The sequence below is a fragment of the Megalops cyprinoides genome, chromosome 17 (assembly GCF_013368585.1).
Source record: "Megalops cyprinoides isolate fMegCyp1 chromosome 17, fMegCyp1.pri, whole genome shotgun sequence".
NCBI lineage: Eukaryota > Metazoa > Chordata > Actinopteri > Elopiformes > Megalopidae > Megalops > Megalops cyprinoides.
The window spans coordinates 10,838,102-10,862,295 of record NC_050599.1 but is presented as its reverse complement, the minus strand read 5'-3'; the positions used below and the strand labels follow the sequence as shown (position 1 = coordinate 10,862,295).

The 24,194-nt window shown below is 40.0% G+C and overlaps 3 protein-coding genes across 5 annotated transcripts in view; all 3 read left to right on the top strand.

Annotated features, from left to right (window-relative positions):
- The first annotated feature begins 1,108 nt into the window (after positions 1 to 1,108).
- serac1 (serine active site containing 1) lies at positions 1,109 to 15,353 on the top strand. Its single transcript, XM_036549756.1, has 17 exons — positions 1,109 to 1,313; positions 1,896 to 1,989; positions 2,242 to 2,278; positions 2,526 to 2,668; positions 4,045 to 4,134; positions 5,754 to 5,885; positions 6,454 to 6,575; positions 6,925 to 7,053; positions 8,636 to 8,749; positions 9,335 to 9,497; positions 9,944 to 10,094; positions 10,255 to 10,396; positions 11,299 to 11,399; positions 12,008 to 12,105; positions 12,996 to 13,178; positions 13,699 to 13,842; positions 14,296 to 15,353. The coding sequence occupies exons 2-17, from the start codon at positions 1,899 to 1,901 to the stop codon at positions 14,430 to 14,432; spliced, it is 1,977 nt and encodes a 658-aa protein (XP_036405649.1). The 5' UTR covers positions 1,109 to 1,313; positions 1,896 to 1,898; the 3' UTR covers positions 14,433 to 15,353.
- Positions 15,354 to 15,513: 160 nt separating this feature from the next.
- On the top strand, positions 15,514 to 18,217 carry gtf2h5 (general transcription factor IIH, polypeptide 5). 2 transcript variants are annotated; one of them, XM_036550119.1, is made up of 3 exons: positions 15,514 to 15,548; positions 16,116 to 16,196; positions 17,631 to 18,217. In XM_036550119.1, exons 2-3 carry the CDS (start codon positions 16,162 to 16,164, stop codon positions 17,809 to 17,811), a joined length of 216 nt encoding a protein of 71 aa, XP_036406012.1. In that variant the 5' UTR covers positions 15,514 to 15,548; positions 16,116 to 16,161; the 3' UTR covers positions 17,812 to 18,217. The 2 variants fall into 2 exon arrangements, with proteins under 2 accessions (XP_036406012.1, XP_036406013.1); XM_036550120.1 differs by having other exon boundaries at positions 15,521 to 15,548; positions 16,119 to 16,196.
- Positions 18,218 to 21,654: 3,437 nt separating this feature from the next.
- tulp4a (TUB like protein 4a) overlaps positions 21,655 to 24,194 on the top strand; it is a 31,666-nt gene continuing 29,126 nt past the window's right edge. For both annotated transcript variants that reach the window (XM_036550110.1, XM_036550111.1), the window contains exon 1: positions 21,655 to 22,342. In XM_036550110.1, the coding sequence (XP_036406003.1) occupies positions 22,091 to 22,342 (252 nt within the window). In that variant the 5' untranslated portion in view covers positions 21,655 to 22,090. The remainder of the gene's footprint in view (positions 22,343 to 24,194) is intronic.

Below are 24,194 nucleotides of genomic sequence, written 5' to 3'. Positions count from 1 at the left end.
GATTAGTTATTTTTGGTAAGTGGAAGAAAAGAGCGATCTCTTGAGCAGCATGGTAAATGTGGCTCTTGGTGCAGGTGAAGCCTGAGCACCTGAGTGCTGGGACAGCTATATTATTCCTCTCTGTTCCACATCTGCGTCAATTTCTGGTGTGTAGTTTTTTGAAGCTTCATGTTTTCTTACTCTTTTTTTTCCCAATGCTTACCTGTGTAATTGGACCTGAAAATGGAGTCTGCAAAGCAATAATATAATGAATAATTTTATAAGAAGTAATATAATAAATACAATGATATCTCAATGTCTTGTGTTCGTTTTTGATAACCACTGGATGTTACTGCTGCAGAAGAAATAAAAATACAAATAGGTCACCTATTGACTTGAAACTATTTTTTTGGTCTGAAACTTATATACTGTCTCCCTGGGTTCAGCCTTCATTTAGCCCATGAGAGGAACTGAGATTTTACTGTTTACTTTACTGATTTTTACATATTGCTCTTGTAGTAACTATAATGACAACTTGTGATATGACAGTTATTATATTAGAATGATTACGCAGATTACAAAAACCAGGAGGTAAACACGAAAAGGGAGCACTACCCTTACAAACTCCTCTATCCAAGAATATCCTTCCCCTTTTTTGCAGTTTCACTGTGTTTCGAAGCTTTGCTACAGGGTATATTGTAGCCTTTTCTGTGAGATAGTCTAATCATGAAGTATCTTCCATTGCATTTACATATTGATGCATGTACACACTCGTCAAGTCTAGATTGTTTAGAGGTGATGCACATTAAAGCACGCTGTCAAGAGCATTTGCTACGTGCCAAGATGTACATATAAACGTAGATCTTTGAATTTGTATACATATTAAGATAAAGATAAGTCACTCTAGTCCATTTTCAAACTGATGATGCGTCTACTCTCACAGATTTATGGCTTTCATTGTCTGTGCTGGTACACTGGATATACTGTTTCTAGCTTCGTAAACTCCATGCAGCAAAAAGGCCATTGGACCTCATCCAAAAATATGAAAATGAGTCGGTGTTACAAGCTTTACGGTACCTACACAGTTCCGTAAAATAACACGGCTCCTGTCACTTCCTGCTCCCAGCAACCGATTCAGGTTTACACTGCCTGGGCCAGATTACAACAGGCAACCGAAAATATAAGAAATTCATAATTTACTTGTTCACAACCTTAGTGTAGGTGCTACACATTAAACACCCATTTTTGTGAAAAGGCGCTTGACTTGTGACGTATATTTTATGAGACAAGAAGTGTCTGTGTTTTGCTTTGCTGTGCAAAGCTGACATTCGGAGGTGAGAAATCTAGATATCTTAAATACCTAGTCATAGGACAAGGTTTTGAAAATGTCATTATTTTTTTAAAAAATAAACATTGTCTAACTATAATTTCACGTCATGTAATATAGCTGCAAGACTTGGAAGAGATAGCTAGTCTAACTAGTTAGCTGTAGACTGGCTAATTTGCTAGCTAGCAAGCATCCACGGAAGAGACTACCTAATGTGTAACTGTCAAATGCAGAATTGAAAATATGTGACAGTCACCAACTAAATGTCTTTAGCTAGCTAGCATACGTTTCCAGCTATCTGCTTTGACCGAACAGTAAATAGCTGGCTGACTAGCGAGATAGTCGCCCAATTGTATTAGCTGATGTCAGGTCAGGCTAACTGGCCAGCAGTTTGTTGCAAGATTTGTGTTTCATGTCACCGCTAATTTGCCCCATGTGCAGTTCCGAAACAGTTATAAAGATGGACCCTGGATAGACAGGGTGATTAGTTTTATATCAATATACAGAATTGGCTGAATGATGCTTGCGTGTCTGTGCTGTAGCCAACTAGCTAATTGGTTTCACTTGTGTTGACCGGGATGTTTCCTAGAGGATGTCTGCGGCCGCTCTTTGCATGATCCGCTGTAGAAGACTAAGTACAGCGAGCCCAGGATTAAAGAAGGTGTTGCTGTGGGGAAATATTAGTAAGTAACTACCACAGGCACAAATCCAAATTTCAGCAGCCCTGTAGATTACAGGATCGCTTGGTTTTGGCTGGATCTGTGTTGGTTTAATGTTCTTCATTTTACCAAACCAGAAGGTTGACAGGAGTGGTTCCCCAAAGTGGGTAGTGAAACTCCAGTGGGACTAGTAGGAGAAAAACATTTGCAGTCACTTCACCAGAAAGCAGACACAGCATATGCATTAATGTGGCCTTTCTCTTCCCTGATGTCTAGGAACAATTGCAAAGGTGACTGGAGCTGTTGTGCTGGGGTAGGTAATGTCCCTCTACTAAAAAAATGTTTGGGCTGGTTGTGATTTGACCACACAGCCCTCAGTTCTACTATTTGATGTGCTTAATTGGTTGTGTAAATACAGGTAAGCACTTATGGAAATTTGGTTGTGACATTACAGGAGAGTGGTACAGAGCCTATATCTTTTGCCATAGTGAGCAAAACGCTATCATATGAACGTGCTGTGCTGTTGATTGAAGGAATCTGTCTGTCCCTGTCTCTTTCAGTGGCTGTGTTTTCATCACCTATGAGGTGGTTGCCCTCAACAAGGCTGTGACCATTGACACCCAGGCCATACTTCAGGAGAAGCATAAGTCCTATATCTATCTGAGTGCCAAACCCTTTAATGAACAGGAGAACATTGGTACCGGTATGTCTCTTGGATGAGTTTATCAGAGGCAGGAAAAGTTCACTGATAACACAAGGCGGAGAATTAAAGGATGCTTCGGGTGTGCTGTCAGAAAAGGAAAGTGTTTGGTTGGACACCTTTGGTGTGCCCTTACTAATCTGGCATTGTCCCTGGAGGTTCATTTTGAAATTTTGTTTGCATTTTTCTGCAAAAATAGCCTTAGGATATAATTAAATATGTACACTATGATGTCTGTTTGGTAAAATACTGTTTTTCAGAGAACAGCTATTGGTGTCCTTTGCTGCAGTCTAGCACGGTTGGGGAAAGTGTGGAATCATACTGTTGGTTTCTTTCTGTTAAGATAAAAAGCCTTCAGCTTATTGGACTTAGCATTACCAGAGCAGAGATCACTTTACTTTTTAAATGATAAGTTTTCTTAGGATTTCTTATTGAGGTCAGAGTATGTTTGTGCTATGTGTGAATCTCATATATGTATATATGTAAGTACACATATCATTAACATTAAAAGTAGCGTACTATAGAAAGTGGGATGAATTATCCATTATAGTGCATCACCGGCTGACTTCCAAAAGTATTTATGCAAAATCCTGGCGCTGAACGATGACTTTCCTCCTGTTACATCTTTCCAACCTCCCTTTGCAGTTTATATATTGTCTGTTCTGTGCACCCACTTCCAGTGGTCAAGGCCGCTGTGTTTACTGCAATTACTCAGCCAGCTGTGGTTAAAAAGGGTACAACAGCAGTGCCCTTTGACAGCAGCTAGAGCCATATCTAACAAAGAAGGAAATCGTTTTTTTTATGGTGACTGTTAAGGGTCTAGGTCTATCCTGACTGTTAAGGATCTAATATTCTGCAAACAAATCTAAGTCAGTGTACATGATGGGTCACATGTCCGGTTTGATTGTACAATGTACAACAACAACAAAAAAACTTGATTGGATCCTTTGTGTATTTTAGTCCTTTCACGGTAGATGAAAGTTTTTGTGTAAGAGGTGGATAGGAATGAACCCTTTTTGCACACTGATCTTTCTCAGCCTAAATGTACCATTTACCAGCATGTGAATCAATCTGAAAAACATGCTACCAGAACCATGGATTCCAGGGTTTTGCCTAGAATTAAATAGAAATGTCCAGTATTAAATAAAAACATTTTTTTAACGAAGTCATTTATGATACTGTAAGGTAGAGAGATTGGGATCAGCTGGGATGTCTCTCTTTACCAGGAATTCCAGGTTTCAAGTTCTCAGACATCCATAGATTAAAGGTACAATTTATAGGATAAGAAGGCCATTGCTGTAATTAATTGCAATTTGGTAATGTTTGTATGGAATGTTGCTATGATTTCCTCTAATTTAATGCTTTCTTCTCTTTTGAAGGCCTTACATATAAGGCACGGAAAGAGCTCCACAAAGCAGCCAGAAGATTCCTGGAAATTTCTTCAAAGGTTCTTCTTAGACCATTGGACGGTAGGAAGGCAACTTTCCAATTCACCTCTGAGCTACTTTATAAAAGCTGAATTAAATCACAATACAAGTGATCAATCAGTTCAGTTTAATCAATTCAGGGAGACGTAGTCAGAAAAGTCATTTTACATTTTAAAACAAAGCAATAAATACAACAGCTGAGTAAACTGGGAATAATTATAATTATTATGATTGTTAGTGGTACAAAATTCTGCCTGCATCCTTGTACATTTTATGTGCATTTAACATTGTGAATCAGTGCTACAAGATGATGCAGTTCTGTATTGTTTTTTTTTTTTTTGGTTAGTCTTTCAGCTGCAGAAAAAAGCACACAGGCCACAATGATTCATTGGCCTTTAAGCAGGTGGAGTTAAAAGGCAGAAAAACAGTGATTCATTGTGGAATAGATCAAGACTATTTTTAATGTGCTTGTATAACGTTAAACTGAAAGGAGAATTGTATTAAACTAGTAACCAACTTGTAACTTAATACCTTTCAGTTGTGTATCAATTTAAAAAACACATTGTCTTTATTTTGTGTTATATTTATATTCTTCACATTAGTTTGTCTACTGCCTAAGTCATGTGTAACCTGTGATTGGTCTTAGTGAATTTATGTGAATAGACTGACTGTAAGAAAAAAAAGCAAGTAACATGCTCATATAATATCAGATTAATTTCTTCAAGATAATGAAAGTGTTTGTCCTTGTTGGGGCATGTGTCAAATGTGTTTTCACCATATTATACACATTGTTCTTCATAATATCAGAAAGCAGAAGTGTGTTTTCATGTTGAGAGGGATTTGTTGGGGTAACAGTGGTATTTAAGGTCTTAGGAAAAGGCATGGGTGGGTCTTTTAAGGCTCGGGCCACTGTTTGTATCTCAGGTTCACTTTCAGGAAACACCTGCCTAGGCCTTCCTGTGCCTGTGTGTGCCTGCCTACTTCCTCTTGCCCCTATCGAAAGTGCGGTCATATGCATGCACCCTTACATGACTGCATACAGTATACTTTCTTTAATAATATTTTTCCTATTATTTAATCTAACTCAGTTTTTTTCACTTCATTGTTTTATATTTAATGCTAGCCCAGCTGAAGAAATCAGGTTTGGAGTTGTTTTACAGTGATGTGGTAGAATTGTGATTGGATGTAGAATAGTAGGATATTAAATATTTGTGTCACTAGAAGCTTTAGCGTTAAAACACAGGATCATCACTAGTTTAAATTTAAAATAATTATTCATAAATATTGTTTTTAACGAAAAGAAGACTGTATCAGGGTAATGTTTTTTATGTGCAGTCTGAAAGATGTTGTATGACTCATACAAGATTTTCTTTTTCTTTTTGTAAATCTTCCATTGAAAATATCTTCCAAAGAAAAAAGAAATGCCTGGAAATGAGAGTGTTTCAGATAAAATCCTCTAAATTTTAATGACATGAGAGCAGTCAGTATTTTTTTTAAATAACGAAAAATATGTACATTCTTATTTGAAGATGGATTATCCTTCAATGAGAAAGTTTTTTCTAAACAAAAAATATTTTTTCTGCTGAGCTGCTGGGTAAGATCATGCCTTGTGGTGACAGAGCCGTGTGTGTGTGTGTGTGTGTGTGTGTGTGTGTTGTTAGAGCACCTGAGTCATCTGGATGCGGACCCGCACGAGTGTGCCCTATGGGTGTTACTGAAGAGGGTGCGCTCAACCAACAGGGCTGTCCGGCTGCAGGCTGTTCAGGACCTGGCAGAGAACCCACACTGGCAGGGTGAGACGGCACAGCTCTACACAAGCAGCTCGCTTATAATACCTGACTACAGCATCAGCTCTTCACCCACATTCCCGGAGCGATACGCCACAACTCCACATAAATACCACACACTCATCACTCCTGACTGCAGTAGCAACACTTCGCCCACAAGCCTCCATTATGTATATATCTCATTACCATACATGATGAGATATTGGAAATATGTGGGAAGGTTTTTAAAGGCGGAAAGAGTTACCAATAAATGGAAAAGAAGTGGGGGAAAAAGGTAATCGTGAGCGATTAGAAGGCTCCCTGGAGAATGTGCTTGCTAAGCCAAGACATAATGTAAAGCAGTGCAAAACGGTTATGAAACTACACCCTATCATGCATTGTGATCATTAGTTGTCTGTTTGATATCCTGTGGGAAGTAAGCAAGTAAAAGGCCTGCACACCCTTCACTACCATTATTAGCAGACATAAAATTATGGAGCACACAGTCTTCCTATCTCTCAGTGCTGAGATGAAATGACTTACGAGATGAACATGTGGAGGCTTTCAGGTGAATCTGTTCCTGTGCATGTGGCAGATTACCAGTACAGAACGGCAGCCCAGGCCATCGATCACCGCACAGCCATCGGCCTGGCCCGGACTCCGCAGATGGACCTTCGCTTTTTCCTGTCCCCACCGCTGCTGCCAGAGGTGGAAGACGTGAGTATCCCCACTGTGCCCTTCACAAATGCCTTTCTTCAGGCACTCAGCTGCACAGTGCATTGATATAGCAAGGACTGGACAGACGCTGCTCTAATTGGCTGTGGCTGCTTTCCTGGCCTTTTTGCCCTCTGGTGGTGAAATGCTGTTACTGCAGCCACTGAGTGGATCAGTGAGTCTGAGACACTGCTTTTTGTAGTACATTTTTCTCCAGTGTGAAATTGAAAGATTTAAGGTTAAGTATCACAGGTGAAGCCCCCATATTTTGTGTCTGTGATGGCAAAGTATAGGTTCATTCTTAACGCTTATATGCTGTGTGTGTGTGCATGCGAATATCCATCTATCACAGGGCTTCTCGGTGGAGGATGGGCTGAGACAGCTGCTGGCGTCCCTGCCACAGTCGGAGGTCGACCAGTGCGTCCAGTACTTCACCTCACTTGCTCTTAGGGAGAGCAGCCAGTCACTAGCTGCACAGAGGGTAGGTAACTTGTACCACAAACAGGGCAAGTAGGTTGTTTACAATGAAACACTGCATCTGTTTCATGCATTTCATTTATTGAGTTATTGAGTAACATCCTAACCAAAAAAAGATACGACCAACTGAGCCTTGACTCAGTTTATTCATTGGTTCCCCATTTGTGCTCCAGATAACATTGTATAGAAGTTCAACATGTTTACATCTATATTATGGTAATAGCTGGCTTGAAAGGGAGTATTGTTCAAATGTCTCTCACTTCTCCTCATCCTTGATGAAAAGAAGCATTCATAGTCAAGCTATTAACTGACACTAATTCAGAGCTATTGCACATTGAGGATCACTTGAAGGGCAAATAAATGTATTTCATATTGATATTAAAAACTGACAGTCAGCAGTTCCAGCTCTGGGTTTTTAAATTACCCTGAGAGACATTATATGAATTTGAAAATGCTGATCTTTACTGATGCGTTAGTGAAGGGCTCCTCAAAAAGTCAAAAAAGTCCCAGCTCTTTTTAAAGCTTGAATGCTCCCAGATGTGGATAAGAGCAGTCTAGCAATCTGGTGCTTAAATAATGGGGGATCTAAGTCCTGTGTATTGTGTTAAACATACGATGCAAATGTTTAGTTGTGGAATGGGCTGTAATGATACTGAATTGCTTTCTGTAGAAGTATCTCAAAGGTCATGTCAGAGGTGTGTGGATGCTTCAGGCTAAACATGACCATGGTAGCTTCGCATTATTTATTTACAAAACAAGTCACAAACACTAATTAGGCTGCATCTTTTTGGGTTCAGTGACTCAGTCAACATACTCTGTGTGTGGTCCTCAAACCTCGTTCTTGAACCTACGCGCCTCTCCTCAGAGCTGCGATCTGTAAAGTGTCAACAAACCACTTTGCCTCAACAACACACCCTGTGGAGTGACAGGTCTGTTGAGGTGGCAGCCAATCAGGTTCTCCTATTACGCACTCACGACTGAAGCATGGAGTGAAGACCAGAAGGCCTGTAGCATTATAGCACTGTGTGTGGGCAGCACTGCTCTGTACCGTGATACCTTAAAAAAAAAGCATGGTCATTGATGACTCAGCAGGGACCACTTAGGATCTGTAGAACATGATGAGTCACCATTATTATCTTCATCATGACAAAATCGGATTTTGCGGTTTGTGTTGATTCATAGTTCATATAATGCTCATTCTCTAGTTCTGACACAGTTATGGCTATTTCTGGTTCTGCTCATTGTACCAGCTACCAACAGTTTGCACCTGAAACACCAGATGAGTGCATTAACTGTTCACATGTACATGAGATTTAATAAAAACAGCAGACTCTTTTGCTGTTGCTTTTGCTCTTTGGCTAGATTTGCAAAGTGATTTGATGGTGATGTCATGCTGAAACAGAAAAATTCACATTGTGTACACTTGCCCCTTTGATGGAACCTTGACCCCAAGAGCCGAAATGATGCTACTGCGCCTCTTTGAAGTTGAGAGGCTGACAGATGTGAACAAAATGAACTACATTTGGGTGACGGTAATTACTGAAACACGATTTTTTGGGATGGGGTTCTTATCTCTCTTTCTGTAGGGAGGCTTGTGGTGTTTTGGAGGGAACGGGCTGCCCTATGCCCAAAGCCTGACCTCAGTGCCTTCAGAGAAGGTGGAGTCATTCTGTTTGCAGGCCCTGGTGCAGCACTCAAAGGTACCGCACTTCTTCTTGAGCACACAGTGAAGTAGGTAATGGTTCCAGATTACGGTGGCCATTATCCGTCAAGAGCACTCCTCTTGTGGGCTGTTTTATCTCAGGGGGAAGGGGTCCTCTTCGCCTGGGCAAATTTTCAGCGTCTCTTGAACAGTCAGTGGTATTTTGAGAATGTCCAGAGAGCAGCCTTTCAGCAGGCAGACACTAAATGTTTAGGACTATTCAAAGCTTTGATTCTTCTCCAGAGGCACATCCCAACAAGAAGATATTCAAACAACCAAAGGGAAAAATTAGGATTTCTATGGCACAGAAATATCAGCCATTCATAGTCTATGTTAGGATGATTTAGACATCAGCAAAATATTGCCTGTTTCAAAACCTTGGGATTGTGTGAGGAAAAGTTGTAAGTAAAATCACTGAATGATATTGGTATTCATATGGATTATACCCACACACATGTAAGCAACGATCAATGTTTCATAAACTGTCTCTCAATTGTGCAATGTCATGAATACTCATGTAATCTTGGAAACCAACATGGAGAATCATGGCTGTTTAATACATGGTCACTTTTTCTCCCCCCAGGTCCCAAGTCACTGTGCTCACATAGTTGCCAATAGTGGCCTGCAGCTCTTACAGAGGATATATCAGCTTCGTCAAGACTCCCAGAAGATCCAGAGGAACATCGTTCGTATCATCGGAAACCTGGCTTTGAATGACAATCTGCACATGGCCATAGTGCAGTCAGGTAAGTGGCATGTGGCTTCATTTCACCCGCGGTGTTGTATTACATTTGTTCTGGAGTTGGCCAATTCCATTGTGTTGATCCACGTACTGTACCTCCGATAAATGAATTATGAGCTCAAGTTACAGGTATGTCCATCAGTGATACCCGTCCTCATTGGTCAGTGGTAATCTGACATGGCTCTGTCTTGCAGACTGTTCAAATGACAGCCAAACATCTGCTCACAATACTTTTAGATAATTTTTGCCAAAAATGCCAGAATGAAGTTTTACTGGAGCTTCAATTTTACATTTCTAGTCATAAAGTTGTCACAAATACCCACCTACAAAACTGTAGTATTAAAATGTATGTGTGTGTGTATTTGCTTGTTTGTGTGTATGCGTATGTGTGCATACACCTGTGTGTATGTGCATGTATGTGTGTGTGCGCGCGTGCATGTGACCCTGCAGGGTGGGTGTCCGTGTTAGCAGAGATGATGCAGTCACCACACATCATGCAGGCGTCCCATGCAGCCAGGGCCTTGGCCAACCTGGACCGGGACGCCGTGAAGGAGAAATACCAGGACGGTGTCTACGTTTTACACCCACACTGTCGCACCAGGTAAGTCTGCCATTAATATATCTGTGATATGCCTTTTTATTTCTGTATTTTTCCCCTAAGCCACTTGGGAGCTCCCTAACCTTTCTTAATTCACTCATTCCCTCTCCTGGACTACATGCATAGCACTTGTTTTGACATTCAGTGTCTGTTGCCCTTCCAGCCAGCCAGTAAAGGCCGATGTCCTTTTTGTACATGGACTACTGGGGGCAGCTTTCAAGACCTGGCGGCAACAGGACTGTGATTTAACAGAAGATGAAAAAGCTACAGGTGTCAGAGAGGACTACACCGAGTGCTGGCCTAAGGTACAGTTTCACACAATAAGTATGATGGAGGTTTTGCTCACTGATAATCAAACTTTTCTAATCTGGCCCATCAAAATGGCCTACATTTAATTTATATTTGCTTAGTTGATGCCTGTGGGTGGGGTGACTTCCACACTTATACTACTGAATATTTGCTAAACTAATTTGGCTTATAGGTATGATTATAGCGGCCTACCCAAGGCGTGAACTCTCAGCCTCCTGGTTACAAGTCCATGCCCATAACCAGTGCTGGTCAGTTGAGTGTCATGAAATGTATTTAGATCAGTAGAAGCAGCCATGTTCTTGGTATGGTGAAACCCTGACAGTTTTTATGGAGGTTTAAGCTCAGGGTTCTAACCCCTGTCTTCAAGTGCTGCAGTGTCACCAGTCATGTGTGTTCCCATTTGAAACTATTCAAAAGTGAGGAAAAGTGTTGGAATAGAATTTGGTCAATTAACACACTGATTTTATTAAGCCTATGAAATCTTGATACCTTCTGGCCTCAGTTAACTGGACTCCCCTGCTCTAAATTAATGGTTACTGAGCACTGGATCAGCTGAGTCCAATAATTGATCCAGATTCTGTAATTAAGGATGTGGACGGTAGGAAAAACGGAGGATCTGTCGTTCACTGTGGCTAGGATGGCCTACCCGAAGTGCACTACTTCATGCTCATTTTTTTGAAAAGGAGATGTGCTGTTTCCTGTTGTCTCCTGTTTGTGAACTGAGGGGGAGAGAACCAGTGTATGTTGTTCACAAAGGTGAAAAAAAACAGCAGCAGTAGATGTGCGTTCACTGAAGACAGTAAGAATGGTCTCATTAGCTGCTGCTGTGATGCGTAAGTATTTCTGCACATTCTCATCCAGTGATACCTGCTCCTTTTGTCTTTCTTCCTTCTCTCAGTCATGGCTGGCTGCGGATTGTCCCAACCTCCGCGTCCTGTCAGTGGAGTACGACACCCACCTGAGCGACTGGCGGGCCAAGTGTCCTGTGGAAAACCAAAGGTGCGCAGTGGCGAAAAACAGCACTGTGGCTGCATAATACATCTCCTGAGCCAAGAATCTCTGAAAAATTCCTAAGACTGATCTCTGAAACAAACCAGTTTTCAGTCAAAATGACAATTTGGCCAGCAGTGTGTGTCATGCTTGACTGTTCTTCAGAATATTCAGAGGTACTGTTATAATCTTCCAGATACTCCCCAGACACATTACTGAACAAATCTCAAAATTTTGACATTTAATATTTTTTCCCCCTTTGACTAAGACATTATTTGAACGCCTGGCTCTGTTCTACAGAGATGTTTCTTCTCAAACTAAGAGAATTTGTCATTAATCTACCTGTTTTGAAATAACACTGTCATATCCCTAAATGTTGTCTGCAGCACATTGGTTTCACAGTGGTGTTGACTGGGTATTTTTATTGCCATGTCTTTGGCAGTTTAGAAGCTATTGATTTGCTCATTGCTGGATTATTCTTGACATCTTTTCTGTTACTGAGGTTTGACTGACAGCTACTGTTTGATTGCCAGTTAATTAGGTTGTTCTCACACCCTCTTCAAATTCTCAGTGCAGGGGTTTAAAGATGTCATGCTTGTAATGGCTGTATTTTGCAGGAAATCTTTAGCCTACAGGAGTCGTGAGCTACTGGAAAAGCTGAAGACAGCGGGTGTTGGAGATAAGCCTTTGGTTTGGGTGGCACATAGTATGGGAGGTAGGAAACTGTGTAATTTAGAGAAACTTACAGCTAGTGTTGTGTTAGCCAGAGTTTATCATGTAATCATGGCTCTCAAAGGCATAATTTCAGTATCTTTGTGAGTGTTCATTTTATCATAAAATAAAAGCACTTAAAAAAGACTGATTATAGTAGGGGCTCCCGAGTAGCTCAGTGGTAAAGGTCATCACTTTGAACGCACACTGAAGTCTATGGCCCAGGTTTGATCCCAGTTGTGTCATCACTGAACAGTGACTGAGAGCCCATAGCAGTGGAAAAAATTGCCTTTGTTCCACTGGGGATAGGGTTAGGTATATCAGTAGAAGCTGCTTGTTTCGCTTCTCTCAGGCACCCTGTGACTGATCAGGCTTGTGCAAGTTGGTTGGATGATGTCAGTGAAGCCACGCCCATCTTCTAATTGGCATTTGTCTCACCAATGTGCTGGGTAACTTACACTCATACATCAATAGTAATCTTTTTCACTCTGTATCAGAGGATTGTGTTGGTTGTGCGTCAGCATTCCTGTTTAAGTACAGAGGTTGTCACAGTGAGAATAACGTAACATATCCAATTGGATATTCCAAAAAATAGTGCTGCGTAAAGGAGAAAAAGCACTAAAAAGATTGATTATAGTAAGGGTTTGAGTTTAACTGCTCACAGATACTGAAATGCTGCTTCAGACATTATATAATTATTGCAAAATGTGTGTTCTGTTAATTAGCTAACAATAAATGTGCTGACTTCTGCTCTTGAGAAAAAGCAAAAAAACAAACTGCTTCTCATTGTGATGGACCGCCAATAATGTATGGTTACTTCAAATGTTCTTATGGTACAATGAAGTCCACTTAAACATTTATGTGACATTTAATTATGTTTGATTTATGTTTCAGGTTTGCTTGTGAAAAAGATGCTCCTTGATGCCTCAAAAGACCCTGACATGAGGCCCCTGATAAAGAACACCAAGGGGATTATGTTTTATAGTGTTCCTCACCAAGGGACATTTATGGCTGAATATTCTGTTAATGTTCGATACTTGCTCTTCCCCTCCATAGAAGTCAAGGAGCTCTGTCGAGGTGTGTGTTTGTGTGTGTTTGTGTGCGTGCCCACATTTACAGTTTGTAGTTCTGTTTCATTTTGGAATTATATTAGACTGTCTTTAGATGATAGACTCCATACATATATGCGCATGATTGTCCTAATGTCATACTGCTTTGAGAATGTTTAAGGAAAAGGGAGGCATTTAAAAGTGATTAAGGTTTTATAGCAGACTCATCATTATTTTATGTTAATGTTATTCTACACTTGCTTAGTGGGTACCTTTAACTAGGCTGCCAGTCTTACTCACTTGTTTTCTGAAACTGGATTGTTCACTGAAGCATTAGAGGTTAAGTATCTAGCCTTGCACCTTGTATAACAACAGTATCCAACTGCAGATTCATGCTCATGACACCTAGGGCTACGGTCTTGTACTCAAAACTGCACCCGCATGGTACCTGTCATACATGAAATAAAAATTTAGGGTTGGCTCCTTAGATGCTGAAACTCTGCAAGTTTGCGGATTCCTTCCTGCATTTCTCTCTTACCCATTCTCAGATTCGCCAGCACTTCGTGAGCTTAATGAAAACTTCCTGAACATGGCCAGAGACAGAGATTTCAAAGTTCTGAGCTTTGCAGAAACACGCCCCACCACTATTGGCCCCATGATCAAGATGGTGGTAGTACCAGTACAGTCAGCAGGTAGGCTTTATTCATATACATCATACCAAAGGCCACTGAAATATAAACTGTTTTATGAGTTTACCATTTTAAGTCAAATCAAGGGGATGGTAGATGAGGAGATGCACTACATTAAATGTAAATTGAAATGCAGTTTTAATGCATATGTCTTATAATTACAACTAATTCTGTTTAAACAATTAAATGCAAGTAGTACTGACTTCTTAGTGCTGGGATCATCTTGTGTTTTTTTAATTTTTTTTAATTTTTTTTTAAATTTTTTAATTAATTTTGTAATTTAATGAATACCACAGAATTGATTGATTCTGATCATATAATGTGTTACACATGCAGTGAGCAACAGTGACCTGTTTTGTGTAGTGGTGCAGTGGCATTCATTGTATTATTTAGGCTTTTTGCCTGCAATTGTTATTTATAAGGCATGCTCTAATTCTGGATGTGATTCTCTTCCAGATCTAGGGATTGGTGACTTCATTCAGGTGGATGTTGACCATCTTAACATATGCAAGCCTGAGAAAAAGGATTCTTTTCTTTACAAGCGGAGTTTGCAGTTTATCCAGGATACGCTGGGAGGCCAAATCATCCACTGACATTACACTAAATGTAATCACTGTTAGGACAAAACCCTCACATTTTAGCCAACCTTTCTAAATACTGCCATTCATACAGTACACTGAAGACGTATAAACAAGACTTCTACTGTAAGATGTATTTTTGGAATTTACTCTGCGAATCCATGATAGTCCATTTGGTTTGAATGTCATGGTGTTTTAACAGATACCAGTTTCAAGCTCGTCATTTGCAGAGCAACAGCTTTCTTTGTGAGAGTCGAGATCATTTTAAGAAAGTTAACACGTGAGTGTCATTAAAAAAAAAAAAAAAAAAAAAACAGCAGTTGCTATCACATTTTAGAGATTGTGCTGCGGTTAATATTGTATGTATATACTGTGGTTTGGTTAGTCTCGCTTTTCCAAAGTTGGTGCCCATAGATGTAGAACATTTCAGATCACATTTGGTGTACTTTCAACAATGGTGGCACTCATCTGAGGTGAATGCAATATGCTTTTTATTATAATTTATTCTGCATCAGTACGTGAAGAGTATGTATTTATATTAATATACCCAGCAATTGCCTTGTTTAAAACCACATTTTCTAATTTTCTGACTCCTACCTCAGGTGCACTTTAATGCATTCAGAAAAAGTACATTTTAACAGTATTGAACTGGAGGGAGTAATATGCACACTTCCATTTCCAATAATAACTTAACTATTGTTTTTATTTCTAATTTTGAGTTACATTTGAAAGTATCCCTCAGACTTGAATATAAATATTAAATTGTATTGAAACCGCAGGGATTATGTATTTTTTGTGCACTAAATAAACAGGCTGGAACTCAAACGGACGAGGTGCTTGTTTCTTGCCAAAACTGGAACAACGTTGTTATGTATGTCATGAACTAACTAGCTGTAGCTATATCCATTTATTTATGCACCAACTAATGTTTTTTCACCCCCATTATATATTTGCTGTACGCATGAAAGCATATCTAATGCAAATAAAATACAAAGAATTAAGTACTTAACGTTCGAGACGTTTGTCTTGAGTACAGTGTTTTGAAAAAGTCGCGTCACTCCATTCTGTCCCTCTTTGTACTCCGTTATACCCACAATGCATTTCGCACAGTGACCACAACAAGGCATCGGAGTAAGTATCAGACAGCTACACGTTGGCGATCTTTCTGAGAAATGCCCGGCGAGATAGATTAAATAGCAAAATATTTTCTCTTTAAAACGTTGTATTCCTTTAATTACAGTGAAAAAATGGAATGTGTGTCGTGTTACGTGTGTAAGGTAACTTTAGGTAGCTTGCTAAGTCAGCCAGTAGACCCAGTTGTCTTTGCTGGATAACTAGTTAGTAACCAAGTCCACGCAAGCTTACTTAATGTCTTAAAACACAGCTAACGTTGGCTAGCTGTCTACTTAATTTTCAGTTAAACACCATATTTTGAGATTGTAGATTATATTTCAAATAAGATATGGTATCAGCTGTTAGCTCTTATTTACGACGCCATGGCCCGCACTCTAGTCAGCCGGTTCTCGAAGAACGCAGTCACTAGATGATATAGCTAACATACTGCTACCTTAGCTAGCTAGTCACATCTAATGTTAGTTGTCTAATGCTAGTCACATTCCTGGATACTGAAGGAAACGAGGTAGTTGCATAGGTGTCTTTCCACTTTCTTTAAACATACTCTTTCCTGTTTGTGTCCAGTAGGTACCAGTGACGCTCTTCGTTTGGACTCGTCGCAGGCTGAAAGATGGTCAATGTTCTGAAAGGAGTTCTCGTTGAATGGTTAGTAGGAAGAAGTTGACCTGCATTGAAATTCGTGTCCGCTGCAAATAGATGAGATGTCATCTAAGTAGCTCCAGCGAATGGGGGCCACATTTTTGAGTATGCGAATTAACCAAAGCGTTTGTTGGTGTCTACTAAGATTTCTTGTTCAGACACACAGAACAAGAAGACGATAGGCCGTATAAATTAGATGCTTTAGTTTAGTTTTAACTGTTTACAAATCAGCACACCGTAATAGGATTAGATTTAGTAGCAGGGACAGATCATTCCGTAATCGTATGTAGGAAATATACAGTAACGTTGCATATTTAGGACCTTGTCCATAACCGAATACTCAGCCCTGGAAAAATTAGTGAAATGCAGACAGTAGTGTTTACAAAGTTTTCACCAAAATGCTCAAGTACTGCACCGCACGCGGAGAACGTTCATAATAAACTTCTTTTGGGGGATAAAAGATTTTGTGAAGCGTTATAAATTACAACGTTAGTTATTAGATTACAACAGGCAGTGTCATATTGACGTTATGTATGCTCAGGTACTGAATCGACAGAAGACTGCAAATAGTACCATACTAAAGGAAACAAGTGATATATAGCGATAACATTGTCCTTATTCATAATAAGTGGGATGGAACTTGTTTTTTGTGTCAAATAATGTTAAAATTGGAGTAGAGTTTATATTTGGATAAAGAATGTCTTCGATTGAACGAGAAGTTGTACAACAAATCTGCTTGCAGGTACCAGACTGGGGTGTAGCTATAAAGTGTTAATTTCTTCCACGAATGAATCACTTTACTGTCATGAGGAAAGACTGAAAGAGAGAGCTGATTATATTACACAAAAACACTTATTCCTAAAATGTAGCTTGCAAAATGAGAAACAGAGACCGAAATCATTACATAATGAAGGGGAAAGAAGACATTTACCTGGGTAAAGCTAGATAAATTGTTCATGGGTGTAACTACAATGCCACCTTATTTTGCTTAAGATAGTTACTGTAATCAGAAGCTTTCTGTTTAAAAATATACATTTCAGACATTACCAGCATTTCTTCATTTCTCATTTTAGACAACTGTTGGCATCAGAAAATTGTCTACATACTCCCTGAGCCAGTCCGGTCCTAATATGTCAATATGACGCTGTCTGTTGCAATCTAATAACTAATAGGTCAGTGAATGCACAAGATGGTAACACTGAGAGTTAGAGGCTCTTCTCTTCGGTTTAGACAGCAGAAATGCAGACATGTAGGAACGGTGCAGTAGAGCCCTCATGGATAGGCAAACAAAAAGTGGGACACCCTAAACTACTCTGTTTGTGTGGATACTGGCTGTTAAAGGGCTCAGTTTTATGTTGGAGTATATTAAGTGTTTTTGTCTTTTATATGCCCACATTGTTTTTAGTTTGTTAAACAATTGTTTTCCCCCACATGGAACAGTGACCCAGCAATGAAGCAGTTTCTCTTGTACTTGGATGAGACATCTGCTTTGGGGAAGAAATTCATCATCCAAGATCTGGACGACACACATGTCTTCATTCTAGCAGAAGTTGTTCAAATTCTGCAGGAGAGAGTGGGAGAGCTGATGGACCAGAACTCATTTCCCATTACCCAGAAATAAAGGAACATGGCATTCTACATTGGAGAACGTTTTTTAACGCTGGCAGTTTGAGTTTTCTTAAGAGCAGACATTTGAGTAATGGGGTTTATCATATGTGGACTTGTCATTGAAATGTTTCAGGCCTATTGAATTTATGATTTCAATGCCACACCACTGTAATCCAGTTTTATTTTACCAGAATGGGTGATATGTTGGATTTACTTTGAAGACTATATTGATGTTTCTGATTCCTTGCTGCTACTGAACACAGACAGAATTCAATGCTACATATTAGTATCTAGTAAGCTTATTTTATCATGGCTTAATAGCAGAATACAAATTATTTGTGAAAGTCCAAGGAGCTGTATTGTTCATTATTGATTTTGCTTATGTGAAATAAAATTGTCATTTTCTGTTCCGTGTTTCAGTTCAGCCTGCAATGTCTCCTTTTTTCAATCAATGCCTCATGAATTCAGTTATGCCATATTGAAAGCCAATATATTTCACCTGGAGGAGTGCCCAACTAGTGTTGCTTTTTACAGTACTTTACATACAGACACTATTTCATGTTAAGGTGTAGAGGCCAACCAGTTTTATACTGTCCCAAAAGTGTGTACATTGTAAATAATGAGCTTTTATGTTTTTGTGCTGGCATACACATATATACAGAGGGAATGTGTGCATAAACCAGCTTCACATGGTTAGCATTTATTACCTGATGTGGGGTAAACTAGTCCAAGAACAAATTACAAGAATGTGATGAAGTGAAAAGAAAAGTCTAAGAAAAGCTGGGGTTTTAAGCAACATAAAAACCAAAAAAATACCATTTTGCATTGTTGAACCAGGGTTTTGGTTCTCTGTCACACCCCACAGATGACCAACCCTCCAGCCATCTCAAAGTCTCTGGACCTTCACTGTATAGTGAAATGATTCTCAGACTGATAGATATTTTCATTTTGGCCCTTCAGGTGTCTCTCTGTCCTATTGTTAGTTTTCACTAGTTTGCACTATTTTTCAGGAATGTTTATGAACATTTTATTCCTGTTGGAAAATTAGTTTGTTGGATTTGTCTTGTTTTTGGATTGTTATTTTATTATTTTTTATCCCCCCATTATTTTTTACTGCCCCACTCTTTGTGACAATACAAATATAAAAATATTTTCTTCAGTTTGATTAATTGCAATTGGACCAGAGTAATGGCTGAAGAATGCAATGCTTAGAGAAAAGATTATTAAGGAGGTAATACTGGTCAAGACATACCTGAATATTAGTGACTAGACTTATGCCATAGTAGATTGAGAAGCTCACTACTTTCTGAGAAAACTTCATTCTTCTGCAAATGTTGCTGCTTGGGCCTGTTTTTTTTTTAAGAAACTGCTTGCTGAACGAGCAATGTTGAGTAATGTATTTTTTCATAAGGCATGCCAGAAAATGCCATCAATTCCACATCAGCAATTCATTAACAGTTCAATCAAGCTAGAGCCTTCTGGAAGTATCTATCCAAACTATAAAAAACAGCACATACTCTGGGACCAGACCTGAAAAACATAAGATTAAATTAAAAAATGATAACGTGCACAGGTATATTTTCCTTACAACTGCAGTGATGCAGAGACAGTACAGGCGGGGATGTGGTATGTCAACCCAGAAAATCATGTGACCATCACGTGACTCTGGAGACGGGCCCAGGCAGAGTGGCACCAACACACAAGAGATAGGAGGTAAGCCGTTGATTGTTATTCATAGATATTTTCGGCAATATATCACGACAAAGTGAGTTTTGCCCGGTTTCGTTGTAATGAGCGCGGGGTCCGTTACGGTTTTGTATTTCCCTACCCATTTTCCAAAATTTTGCGATAATCTGTAACATAGCTTTCTAGCCAGCAAGTGAAACATGAATAAAATCTGGGGTCTACTTAGCAAGCTAACTGGGTAGCCCAGCAAGGCAGTCAGCTAGCGCGGCTATTCAGGTAGCAAGCTACCGAGCGGCATTTCCAGCCTTTGTGTAAAATGAGCGATGCTTTATCGCATCTTGCTCGCTCGCAACCAGCAATCAATTATACGTTTATAAAATGCTAAAGTAGACTGGAAATGCACAAGCTATAGCTTTTGCTTTGTGTATAAAGCAAGCTAGCTAAGTAGCTAAGTACTGTAGCGACCTAGCTATAAATTATCGCTGTAATTTTGGTGGACGGGTTGTTTTATAGCCAAGGTTGTTTTATAGTTTTATAGACGCAAGGTGATGTAGCTGATTTACTAACTAGCTATCAGTCTGGCTAGTTAGGTATCGGGTTGCAGTCTCTTTTTACAGGTGTCTTTGGGTTCCCACATTCCAATAAAATTTGGCTAGCTAGCTATATTTGCTATAGGGCAGGGCCTGATAGTTAGCCAAGTAAGACAATTAGCTAGCTAAATCTGTGAAGTGCAAATATTAAAGCTGTCTGTCCACAGTCACTGCAAATATCGCTTTATTTCCAGGTGCTGGTTTGTTACTTAGATGGTGGGCTCGGTCGCGTCATACTGATTAGAAAGTAGCCTATTGGCAAGCTAGCGAGATGACAGGGTAATGCTGATGTCGGTAAGACGGGCCATACTGTTTTCCTGATTTTGTGTGGTATTAAATGATATTTTTAGCTAAAGATCTTATTCTTGCCTTTGTTGCTATGGCTGGATGTAACGTATACCTAGTTTTCTTCTCAGTTGTGAGCTAGCAGGTAAGAGCTATGCTGTCATCCTAAATGCCCCTCCACAGTCACGTAACAAGACTTTGTTCTCTCAACCGTAGCAAAAAATCGGCAGCAATACGTTTTGTAATTCACAGAACCTGCTGAATTGAAATCATGAGCTGCATGAAATTATATGGTTCGAATGACCACCCACGCACGCTCTTTCTCTTCTCATGTCTTCTCTTGTATTCTCTCTCTCTCTCTCTCTCTGACACACACAACAAACACACATACAAACATAGTGCGCGCAAATAGCTTGCCATAAAATTCCCTCCAAGGGATATTCAGAGGCTGCGTCTTGCTACATGTTAAAGCGACTTGATTATTTGAGTGATTATCACCGGGGTGTTTAAAGAGGAAAGCTACAACAGTCTTCCTCTGACAACCAACAAGGGAAAGACTAACATTAACGACGTTAGCTGATAATTATTATTTTTTCCTATCTCTTAGAACGCCTTGACGGGATCCCCGACGTTGATTGGTGGCGAGGACTATGACGGAATGACGTTGCTGGGAGAAGGGACACTCCTGCGAATGGACAGTTGATGCAAGGAGTTCCAAATTGTTTCAGACACGCAGTTCCGACTCTGACCCAGCAAGCGAACAGTCCAGCGATGGCATACTGAATCGGATCAAGCACAGGATATATTTAGTATTTTCATATATTTCACTGTTTAATCTGGAATTAGATTTTTTGCGGAATAGGGTGAGGTGTATTGTGCAGAGAAGCTCCCTCGGATTCTGATGACCGCAAGTTCAATGGATATCTGGGGATTGCTTCAAAAAAGAGATCGTACCTGATTGGAGCACGTCAAGTCAAGCAACTGAAGAGCTTTCAAGTATCGATGGATACAGCTGCAGCCCTTACCTCTTAATTTAATGACTGATTTCGTACAAAGGAATTACTTGTCTAATTACAGCCGGTTAGTTCCTGAAACAGACTGCTTAAAGGCAAAAGGAAAAGGTGGACTTCCGTTTTCCGACCCGCTTCACTTATCTGTCGATTTCATAATAGCCGACTTTAGATTATGTATCAAGTTTTCATCGCCCAGTATAAGAAGTAAATGGCTAAAGAGGGGAAAGGCTGTCCCGATCTAAAGAAAATAAATCTTGGAATTATTTAGAGCAACAGCCTTTATGACCAGCGTACTTGGGTATGGATCAGATCAAGATGTTGTAATAGTTAACAATGACCTGATTTGTGTGCCTTTTTATTTATGCAATTTTTTAACATTATCTGATATCTGGATGACCATAAATTATCGACAGTAATCCGTTTGTCCGATTCTAAAACGAAAAAAACGGTCTCAGGCTCTTCTTGTAGACTTGGGTATAAATTGGCCCAATGCTCTGTGTGGAGAAATACTTTGAACGGCGACCTCTTGCATCACTTGAATTGTCTTGGAAAGACCAGTTATTGAATATCACCGTTATTACTATGCAGTGTGTCCGTACTCAGAACCATCTCTTAGAAGCGCTAAAATAGACCTACACCAGAGCGACTTGCGTTCTTCGCGAAGAGACTTAATCCAAGCCCGATCACTTTCCCCCTCGAGTCTGGCCACTCCGTAGTTATGTTCGCGGCGGTAGAACATGGACCCATTCTCTGCAGTGACTCCAACATCCTCTGCCTGTCCTGGAAAGGTCGAGTACCCAAGAGCGAGAAGGAGAAACCTGTATGTAGAAGGCGATACTACGAGGAAGGATGGCTCGCTACGGGGAACGGAAGGGGGGTGGTCGGAGTAACTTTCACTTCAAGTCACTGCAGACGGGATAGGAACACCCCGCAGAGAATCAACTTCAATTTAAGAGGCCACAACAGTGAGGTGAGGATCATTCATTGATTTGGCTTTATCCATTGCACAAATAGAGTGAAATGTACTTCCCCATTTTTTCCCGCAAATATGTGTCTGTTGTAATCTGTACTCATGTGGGTCTTTTCTTTGATCTTGAAGCCTCTTATTTTTAATTAGTGCAAATTTTCAATCCTTCCCAAATTGTTGTACATATTGAATATTGTGTTTTGATATTTTTGCTTTGTGGAAATGACACAGGGCTTTTTTTTAACATAAACTGATAATTTTGCTATGTGGCATGTTAGGTGTTTGTTAGCCAAGTATTCTCTTTGAAACAACCCACAGCATGTCACTTTTCCATTTCAAAATATATTCAGGAACCTCTCAGTACCTTTTCACTGAAACCTGCTCCCTTGCTTTGAGAACCTCAACATGGATCTTCATAAATAATACATTACTGTGGCTAAGAACCACCAGACTTTTTGATTCAGATTTTCAGTTTGCGTACACATTCCACTTAATAGCTTTTGACTGAAAGGCTTGAAAGCAAAATCAAATCGGAGAGTTAACGCCAGGGCCAAGAGGTTAGGTCTGCAGCATTTAAAACTGGTGCTGCCAGTTAGTTGATTCTTTCATAATTTGAGCCGTAATGCGTTGCGCTGTGTTTGCGGAGGCTTCCCCAGAGTTCCGTGGGTTACGCCGTTCTGCAGTGCACTTTGACATGATGTATGCTCGCTTGCTGAGAGGTTGCCCGAGCTGTTGCTGCCGGTCAGCTGGAAGAGGCTGCGTCAGCACTCTCGGTGAAAGTGGTGGCAGCTGATTGAGCTGATGGAAAATGGCAGTGATTGGAGTGCAGGCCGTGTAGCCGTGCAGCCCCTCCGTCCCCTTTCTCCAAGCCTGCGAGGCTGTGGTCAGTAAGCAGTCAACAGATTATCTAGGTGCAAGCCTTGGGAGTTGCCTTACAGTATTTAGGAGTGGTTTGAACGTCATCACATGCTTGGTGGTCAGTGGTAAGAATAAAAAAACAAATAATGGAAGAGCAGATTTATTGTTTAAACTGATTGCTCACAGTTAAAGTGTAATCCAACTGCAATTTTATAAATGTGTTTGTTGTTTCCCAAGTAGGATTCCACACAAAAGAACCTTCATTTTTTTTATTCAGAAATAACAAGCAGGGCTGAAATGAACTATTGTTTTTGTGACTGGCTTAGCTAATTAAAGTTTCAGACAAACCATAGAATATATTTAGCATTTGAATAGAGAGAAGGTGCTCAAACTGCCTTCCTAGGCTAGTTGGGGACTGAATACAGGGAGCTGCAATGCTAAAGGGATCCCTGTCAATATCAGGTGTAATTTCCCTAAATAATAATTGTAATATATCTGGATTCGTGTGACAAATTCATCAACAGAGACATGCATTGTGGGTTTGCATTTGACTTGTTGCAAAGAGGTTGGGCCCACATATAGCCCGCATATCCACTTGCTCTCACCTCATGGAAGGTGGAAATGTTATACGCTGATGCTTTGTGAGTAGAAATTGAGGAACCATTTAGAGAGTTCTCTACCCTGCTATGATTTAGTGCACTTCATATGAATGCCAAGTAGTGTGTATTACCAAATGAAGGTGAAGAAAAACATTAAAATAATTGTTGGGGAGTTTAGTGCTCCCTAAACCTCAAGCTTAGGTTGAGTGTCCACTTTCAAACTGAAATCTACACATAAGCATAATGCCGTTCTTGAATTTCAATGGGCATTTCTTTCCTTAACGTGAGACACAGATGAAATGAAATCTATCTTGATTGTCTGGTCACCTGGAGACTCCTGACAGTTCAATCATAGTGCAACTTTATGGTTTCTTGTCCTGTTATTATTGATAGTATGT